The following is a 9735-nucleotide window of genomic DNA, read 5'->3' on the forward strand; positions in this document are numbered from 1 at the left end:
TCACATCCCATTAACAATTCTGTAGCTATGGCGGCACGGACTTTACATGTACATATTACCTCAATTAACCGGTGCCCCCCGCACATCGACTCTGTACCGGTATCCCCTGTATATAGCCTCACTATTGTTATTTTACTGCTGCTCTTTAATTATTTGTTCATATCTTATTTTTGGAGGGACATTTTTCTTAGTTGCATTGTTGGTTAAGGACTAGTATTTCACTGTAAGGTCTACCTACACCTGTTGTATTCAGCGCATGTGACAAATAACATTTTATTTGACTCCAACTGGTAATCTATGAGAATGATAGCTATGTTGCTTTCTTGAGCAAAACTGTTTCTCTATCACAATTTTTGTGATAAATCAAAACGATGAGGCAGAGGCACCCATAGAGAGAATAGTTTATTTATGAGAACATAACAGCAATGTTCGATCAGTAAATCACAGAGCAGGAACGCACAATGGGATGCAACCTGTAATACAAAGGGACATAGCATAAGATGTTGCACAGTACTGCAGTTATAACAATGAAAATTTGACAATAATTGATTACAAAGACATCCACCAAGAGGACCGCAGCATGCCTTTGTTCTCCAAACCCAGCACCAACAAACCTGACTCAACTAATCATCTGAAGACCTTGTTTAGATTGAACACAGCTTTTTGAATAATAGGCAACAACATTTTGAAATACTTGCACACTTGTTACACATTGAAACATTTTCTACTGACTTGTGCCTACAGAACACAACCCAGGTGTGCTGCTGGCTGGGACAAAAGCCAACACACACCCAACACCTCAGGGAGAAGAAGTGAAAAACACTGGCCTAACAGATAGATTAATCTATGCCTAATTGGTTGCAAAATACTCACAGGGGTTTATTTGCCAGTTGGCCTGACACTTTCAAAAATGCCAGCTTCCCTCATGTTGTTGAACTCCTTTGTGGCATCATATTGTTTGTAGAAATCGGCATAGGCCTGTTTCCTTGGCTCTGTTACACCGTACTGAGAAGACAAAGTATTTACATCATGCCTGTTTCTGAAGACATCCATTCAATGTGATAACATCAATTTCATGATGGACTTTAACCCTTTCGTTTTACACTTCTCTACACTTCTCTTATTAGCATCCATCAGCTGACCTTGAAAGCTGCTGCAGCCACCAATGACAGGGCGAAGGCGATGGGCAGGTGGAACCTCAGACGCTTCCCGAGGAGTCCTCGCATTGCAGGCTTAGCCAGAGACATTGTGGAGTACCTGGAAAGTTCAGAAGAAAAATGTAACATTATTTAGTTAGGTTGAAGTAGAACAATACTGCTTTCAGAAATGTCCTTATGTCAAGAAAATTCTTGATATGGTTGTAGTTAGATGTCCTCCAGCAATGTATGAACTTTTACTGTTGAATAGCCATATCCCAAGTATAAATACAGTAAAGTACACACACAAAAAAAAAACAAGTTGAGCACAATAGTGTTTTCAAAAAAATGTCCAACTTCAAGGAGTTTGTCTAACGGGAATCTGTGATGTCATTGGCCTCCCCCCTTGCTTGAGGAGCAATAGAGAAAAGTGGAAAGGCCCCCCCCCACGGTTTGATACTGCATTTGCAACCATTTTGACTCCTGTTTTAGACAGCCAAGTTAAGATAGCTGGCTGCTAAGATAGCTGGGTGCGGACCAATGAGAAACAGCGGCCCCTCACAAGTTCAGATTTTTTGTGGCCCCCACCCTCAAACAGCTGGTTGTTGTGTGGAGCAAAGACCGACAGCATTAGAGGTTGGAAAGATGTTCCAAGTTATGATAGCTCTACCAGTAAATGCTAAGGCAAGGCTGGGTATACAAACCAGGTATTTAAAAAGTTAAAACTATTGGTTGAATATATGCGGGCGTAGTTCAGTCATCACAGCCTAACTTGAAAATCCGACATTTCCCCTAGGCTCTTTGGTCCTTGAAAAGTCATTGAAGTTATGGTAGCCGATTTAGAAGTTCTACGCAAAACATAAAATGTTTTCTAAACAAAGCGTTCCATTACATTTTACATTTTAGTCATTTAGCAGACACTCTTATCCAGAGCGACTTACAGTAGTGAAGGCATACATTTCATACGTTTTTTTTCTTCTTCTCCATACTGGTCCCCCGTGGGAATCGAACCCACAACCCTGGCGTTGCAAACACCATGCTCTACCAACTGAGCCACACGGGACCGAACCTGGTTTTTGGCCACTTTCTCGTTTTAAAACATGATACAGTAACCCCTCAACAACTCTACAATTTATCAAACGGCGAGACTGACTAGACACGGACAGACTTCATTAGTGTGTTTGTGTCAGGAGCATGCTGTCTATTTAGTCAAGCAATGTGGACATATTTGAGAAAGCAAAAATAATGTGAATGTCAATGCATAATGTAATTCAGTAGCCCTATAAAAAAACGTTTTTTAAAGCATTATTCTTAGTGGTAATGCATACTTTTTTGCATATATTTGGGAGATTTTTTCCCCCTATAGACGATTACAATAATTAAATATAAGAAGTTAAGTGCTTAAATTATTACAATTAAGTGCTTGAAAAACCATTGAATTTGACTTGCCAATGTCTGTATAAACACTGTATAGGCTACTTGCTCACCCCGCACATGAAAGAAAATCGCATGCTCCTGAAATTACGAACGTAACATTCGCTTTCCTGTCAGATCTTGACGTGACCCAGTTTTTTTCCCCTCTCTCATTCGGCCAGTAGGTTTGGGCCACTGTCAAATGTACCTGAATGTAGAGCCCTGCTGTGTGCAATGCGCGAAGGGCTTATATGTCTAACACTTTGTGTAGCAGTTAGCGATACTAATGATAGCCTAATCGTGTTCGGATAGATGAAAGGAAATTAATATAAGTACAAAGTAGCCTATGCCTACCTGATTATTTGCATCAACACAATGGCAATTTGTTTTGAAAACAGTATGCTAATATTTTAAATATTCTGTATAAAAAAAAAATATATAAAAAAAAACGTTTGCTGCAATTTGGTTGTTAGCTATATTTATTTATTCTGACGGTAAAACTATCCACAACACAAACCACTGAAAAGTGCATTGAAAATAGAACACACCGACAGTCCGAGGCTAAAGTAGCTAGCTAGCAAACGTTGCAACAAACTAGAGGGCAATGTCGACAATTATAATATTACTATGCAATGGACAGAATCATAACATTTCAACACCTTGAAGTATATATTTTCTGTACAGGATAGATGGAAAGTATTCGATTTAGCGTTCACATTTACTAAATACTTACAAGAAGAACTCACGACCTTCACCAAAGTATGTTAGCGCGGCTCTGAGGCGTTGATCTTTCGGAAGGAATACTACTGGTCTCGCGAAGGGACAAACAGAGTCCACAAGATTTGGCGTAGAGAGGAGGGGCTTGAACAGGATACGTGTGCTAGCTGTCTTCAAAGTAAAAGCTGTGTGACAATCTGACCCCAGTCAACACGGTGGGTTCGGGCCTATTCAGTTTGGGACTCAGCGTCGACTCCGGCAGAATCATATTACTCTGGGTTCCGGCTAATGGTACTCGGGCGAGTCCACTAAAGCATATCTGTCCCGATTAACTTTTTCAGAAGTAGGGCAATATGAGGTTTTTATTCGGCAGGTGATGGAAGAACTAAAAACTAATAAATATGATAATTTCACCTCTAATTAGCTAGGTCATTTGCATGCTAAAATTCGTCCCATTAGGCTATTGGAGAAGGACCGTAGAGAATCTATGCTATAAATGAATTAGATTTTACCACAGATTTTATTTTTTTTTGGAACCTAACTCACACAAATTCTAATAATTTAAGTCCTCCGGCCAAACCTGGTTTAATATAATGGCGTTAGCGATTTTTAGTCATATGCTGGTGGCCACGTTAATTATAAGATGACTTGGGGATACATGATCCACGACAGACAGCACATCTCAGTGTCATAGTCTATAGCCTATTTTTCTATAGTAGGCCTATCCGCCGATACACCCTGACAAAATACACCATATGAGTGGCCTAATGTAATTTTACATCATTGCAATTAACAACGTAGCGTAGACAATAATTGTGTTCTAACAATAAATTCCTCATTGTTACAGCATAGGTCTAGGAGGTATAATATTTTTTTTCTTCAAATAATTTAGGCCTATCAATAATGGAGGAAGGAATGAATTATGGGACGTTTCAGGCCCCAAAGTGAACATAATTGTACACTCGCAAACTCGATCAGAAACGAGGGCTGAGGGCCTTACATTGCAAACTTCCCGTGTTTGGCTATTCGTTTGAACCGACGGCCAAGATGGTGACAGGGATTCCCCCAAGGGCATAAGGGTAAGTGGCGGAGGGTGTGTCTTTAATGATTTTGAAACGCAACCGAAGTATACAAGCAGTGGACCCTATTTCCATGCTTTTAGGGCCCATACTGCAATTCAACAGAAAATGGGCGTGGCTTCGCAATGTTTTCAGATTTAAAGAAAATGGCGACTCCCGTACGGATGTAACCGATGTGAAATGGCTAGTTAGTTAGCTGCGGTGTGCACTAATAGCGTTTCAATCGGGTGACGTCACTCGCTCCGAGACCTGAAGTAGTTGTTCCCCTTGCTCTGCAAGGGCCACGACTTTTGTGGCGCGATGGATAACGATGCTTCATGGGTGTCTGTTGTCAATGTGTGCAGAGGGTCCCTGGTTCAAGCCCAGGTTGGGGCGAGGAGAGGGACGGAAGCTATACTGTTACATTGGTGCTGTGACCAGGATCACTGGTTGCTGCGGAAAAGGAGGAGGTCAAAAGGGGGGTGAGTGTAACCGATGTGAAATGGCTAGTTAGTTAGCGGTGGTGTGCGCTAATAGCGTTTCAATTGGGTGACGTCACTCGCTCCGAGACCTAAAGTAGTTGTTCCCCTTGCTCTGCAAGGGCTGTGGCTTTTGTGGCGCGATGGGTAACGATGCTTCGAGGGTGACTGTTGTCTGTGTGCCAGGTTGGGGCGAGGAGAGAGACGGAAGCTATACTGTTACACGGACTCGGTGGAGAGCCATGCGAAATACAACCCAACCAAGCCACACTGCTTCTTGACACCATGCCCACCTAACCCGGAAGCCAGCCACACCAATGTGTCGGAGGATACACCGTACATCGTGCATGCGCCCGGCCCACCACAGGAGTCGCTAGAGCGCAATGGGACAAGGACATCCCTGCCGGCCAAACCCTCCCCTAACTCGGTCAACGCTGGGCCAATTGTCTGCCGCCCCATGGGTCTCCCAGTCGTGGCCGGCTGCGACAGAGCCTGGACTCAAACCAGGATCTCTAGTGGCACAGCAAGCAACTGTGATGCAGTGCCTTAGACCACTGCACCACTCGGGAGGCCACTGAACAGGTGATGTTGAGATGTGTCTGCTACTTTAAGCGTCAGCTGTCAGAGCAGCTTACCGATCGCTGCAGCTGTACACAGCCCATCTGTAAATAGCCCATCCAACCAACCAACTACCTACCTCATCCCCATATTTGTTTTTGTTTTTCTGCTCTTTTGCACACCAGTATTTCTACTTTCACATCCTCATCTGCACATATATCACTCCAGTGTAAATTGCTAAATTGTAATTACTTCGCCACTATTGGCCTATTTATTGCCTTACCTCCTTACTTCATTTGCACACACTGTATACAGATGTTTCTATTGTATTATTGACTGTACGATTGTTTATGCCATGTGTAACTCTGTTGTTTTTGTCGCACTGCTTTGCTTTGTCTTGGCCAGGTCGCAGTTGTAAATGAGACCTTGTTCTCAACTGGCCTTAAATAAAGGTGAAATATTTGTTTTATTTTTTAAACTTGAACTCTATGAAGCATTTATTTGGGCTGCAATCTGAGGCTGGTAACTCTAATGAACTTATCCTCTGCAGCAGAAGTTACTCTGGGTCTTCCTTTCCTGTGGTGGTCCTCGTGAGAGCCAGTTTCATCATAGCGCTTGATGATTTTTGTGACTGCACTTGAAGAAACTTTCAAAGTTCTTGAAATGTTCCGCATTGACTGACCTTCATGTCTTAATGATGGACGTAATGATGGACTGTCGTTTCTCTTTGCTTATTTGAGCTGTTCTTGCCATAATATGGACTTGGTCTTTTACCAAATAGGGCTATCTTCTGTATACCACCCCTACCTTGTCACAACAACTGATTGGCTCAAACGCATTAAGAAGGAAAGAAATTCCACAAATTAACTTTTAATTGAAATACATTCCAGGTGCCTACCACATGAAGCTGGCTTGAGAGAATGCAGAGTGTGCAAAGCTGTCATCAAGGAAAAGGGTGGCTACTTTGAATAATCTTTATTGGTTACTACTTGATTCCATATGTGTTATTTCATAGTTTTGATGTCTTCACTATTATTCTACAATGTAGAAAATAGAAAAAATAAAGAAAAACCCTGGAATGAGTAGGTGTGTCCAAACTTTTTACTGGTACTGTATATATATATATATATATATATATATATATATATATATATATATAGTCCCGGTGGTTCTGTGTAACGTTCACAAACTGAGTTATTTGGATCTAGCTAGTGGTTGCCCACGTTTTACAAAACTATTCATGGTTAACCCTGTACAGTCAATGAGTTAATCAGCTGCTGTCTTCTTTCATTGAAAAGCAAATCTATAAAAAATAAACAAAGTATAATGTTAAACAAAATTCTATAGGTTGAATGATTAGTGTTTCCAGTTGATCCCATTTCTCACTTGAACCCCATGTAAAGCAATGTGCTCAAATGTACTATATGTCTTCTTGTTTGTCTTCCTTCCAGCAGGCTCTCTCTCCACCCTCTGATGGACTGTCTCAACCTTCCACCACCATTTGCCAAATACTCCAACTGTTCACAGCCTGAAACATATATATGACAACAGTTTTCACTCATAATAACATATTATTTGTTGAGCAACAATTCCAGTCCATCCATTCAGGTTTACAATACTTTTTTTTTGCAATACTGTACCTTCCACCACTGTGTGCCAAATACCCAAAATGTGAATCTGAAGGCAGTCACCCTGAGCCTGAGCTGGGCACTGTATACCCATTGATTCTTGAAGAAAACAATATATAAACGCTTGTTGAGCTTAGTGTAACTGTTCTTCCCATCAGAACTAATCATAGGCCTGTTTAACTGAAAAAAAAAGACTGTATAGCCTCAAAACATGGTTAAAACTATAATTTGTATATAATGGATGGCCAGTCCTTGCATCCATTGCTCCTAAATGTTTATGGGCAGTGCTAACTGGAATCCTTGGGACGCCCCTACCCTAAACCATAACCCTTACACATAACCAAATCCTTTACCTAACCATTTTAAAATGTCAACTTCAATGATCTTAAAATTGCACGGACATATGTTTATCATCTGAGAGCTGTATCCATGAATACTGGGCAGGGGACACAAGATAAGCTAGACTGGTGTGAGTGACCTTAGATTGACCATTGAATTAGGAATAAGAATGCTATTATGATAGCCTGAAAATAGAAAATAGTTATTTTCAGAGGAAAATTGATCCGAGGCCTTTGTGGCCTGCCGGTTGCCCATAACTGACCTAGAGTCCTGAAATTCGGTGCAATGTTCCCTCTAAAATTTGCCTCAAGGACCCACAAGGTCTGCCATGATGGATTTTTTGCCATTTAGAATTTTTGAAAAATACTTAAATGACATCTCCCGAACCACAAGGCTTGATATATATGGCATATATATATGGCATCCATGGACCAATGTCTTTCGACACAATATTTTCCAGACTAGTATGTCAAACAACTGACCAATAAACATTCTTGAGATGGTGAGACAGAGAAGTTTGTCAATAAGGGTGCTGCAGCTTGCACCAGACAGAGACGGAGGCAGAAAGGTTAAGACCGAACACAGCAAGGAAAGAGCGGATAGATCCAGAGAGATGTAGATACATTTACATACAAAACATACAGTGCATTTGGAAGGTATTCAGACCCCTTGATGTTTTCCACATTTTGTTATGTTACAGCCTTATTCTAAAATTGATTAAATATTTATTTTCCCTTCCCAATCTACACACAATACCCCATAATGACAAAGCGAAAACCGTTTTTTAGACATTTTTGCAAATGTATTGTGACGACCCTGGGCGCAGTGTCCCTTGGAGGCGTGGGTTCGTATCCCACTTCTGACACCAATGTAATGAAACAGGCAAGGAGCAGGTCTCGAACCCTCGACCTTCAAGCCCGAGGTCCGGAGCGCTATCGACTGTGCCGCAAAAGCATGCTCAAGCGGCAGAGTCGATTTCCGCGCTTATAAACCCAGGGTCGTCACACTATAAAACATTTCAAACAGAAATACCTTATTTACTTAAGTATTCAGACACTTTGCTATGAGTCTCGAAGTTGAGCTCACGTGCATCCTATTTCCATTGATCATCCTTGAGATGTTTCTACAACTTGATTGGAGTCCACCAGTGGTAAATTCAATTGATTGGAAATTATGTGGAAAGGCACACATCTGTCTATATGAGGTCCCACAGTTGACAGTGCATATCAGAACAAAACCCAAGCCATGAGGTTGAAAGAATTGTCCGTAGAGCTCCGAGACAGGATTGTGTTGAGGCACAGATCTGGGGGAGGGTATTTAAACATTTCTGCAGCATTGAAGGTCCCCAATAACACAGTGGCCTCCATCATTCTTAAATGGAAGAAGTTTGGAACCACCAAGACTCTTCCTAGAGCTGGCCGCCCGGACAAACTGAGCAGTCGGGGGAGAACGGCCTTGGTCAAGGAGGTGACCAAGAACCTGATGGCCACTTTGACAGAGCTCCCGTGTTCCTTTGTGGAGATGGGAGTAACTTCCAGGAGGACACCCATCTCTGCAGCATTCCACCAATCTGGCCTTTATGGTAGAGTGGCCAGATGGAAGCCACTACTCAGTAAAAGGCACATGACAGCCCGCTTGGTGTTTCCCAAAAGGCACCTAAAGGACTCTCAGACCATGAGAAACAAGATTTTCTGGTCTGATGAAACCAAGATTGAAATCTTTGGCCTAAATGCCAATTGTCACGTCTGGAGGAAACCTGGCACCATCCCTAGAGTGAAGCATGTTGGTGGCAGCATCATGCTGTGTTTTCTTTTTCAGATGAGGGGGGAAAAAAACAATTTAATACATTTTAGCCTGGAAAAAGTCAAGGGGTCTGAATACGTTAATCCAAAAACTGTCATGTGAAAAAGTAGATTTTCAGCCGGTGCCTGATATTTCTGGTTTGAGCAACATTGTAACCTGTTTGAGACCAATGCATGGCCTTGGTTGTGTTAAAAGCGTGCCTGTCTCTCTCACAGAACTAGAATGAGATTCACTCCCTCTCTCTGCTCTGACAGACATCTCTCCAGCACTGCACTTCATAATTTAGTTCCTTATAGAATCATAACCGCGCAAAGGGTTCTGGAGGAGTTGCAGCACCCCTGATAAATTGAAATACATTTGGAAAAAATGTTAGTTATTGCGGTCTGTTTAGAAATAAATGTAATAATTCAGAATAGCCTACTACACCATGAGAACGCCTATATTTTTGACCCAGAGGATCAGTAGCGTCTTGTAAAAAATAGCCTAGCTGTGGAGTGTAGCCCAAAAACAAGGCATAGCTTACAATTGGGAACGCGCAGCAAATCCGTCATTGAACAAACAGCTTGCAGACAAAACAGGCCATTTTGCAATATTTCAAATACAG

The 9735-nt window shown here is 41.8% G+C and overlaps 1 protein-coding gene across 1 annotated transcript; it reads right to left on the reverse strand.

Annotated features, from left to right (window-relative positions):
• Nucleotides 1–383: 383 nt before the first annotated feature.
• On the reverse strand, nucleotides 384–3435 carry LOC123723655 (cytochrome c oxidase subunit 6C-1). The gene is made up of 4 exons (XM_045705723.2): nucleotides 3283–3435; nucleotides 1143–1257; nucleotides 874–1005; nucleotides 384–473 (listed from the first exon to the last, which is right to left on the reverse strand). The coding sequence occupies exons 2-3, from the start codon at nucleotides 1245–1247 to the stop codon at nucleotides 880–882; spliced, it is 231 nt and encodes a 76-aa protein (XP_045561679.1). The 5' UTR covers nucleotides 1248–1257; nucleotides 3283–3435; the 3' UTR covers nucleotides 384–473; nucleotides 874–879.
• Nucleotides 3436–9735: the final 6300 nt, after the last annotated feature.

This window comes from Salmo salar, chromosome 22 (assembly GCF_965601325.2).
Source record: "Salmo salar chromosome 22, fSalSal1, whole genome shotgun sequence".
In the NCBI taxonomy this organism is placed as follows: Eukaryota; Metazoa; Chordata; class Actinopteri; order Salmoniformes; family Salmonidae; genus Salmo; species Salmo salar.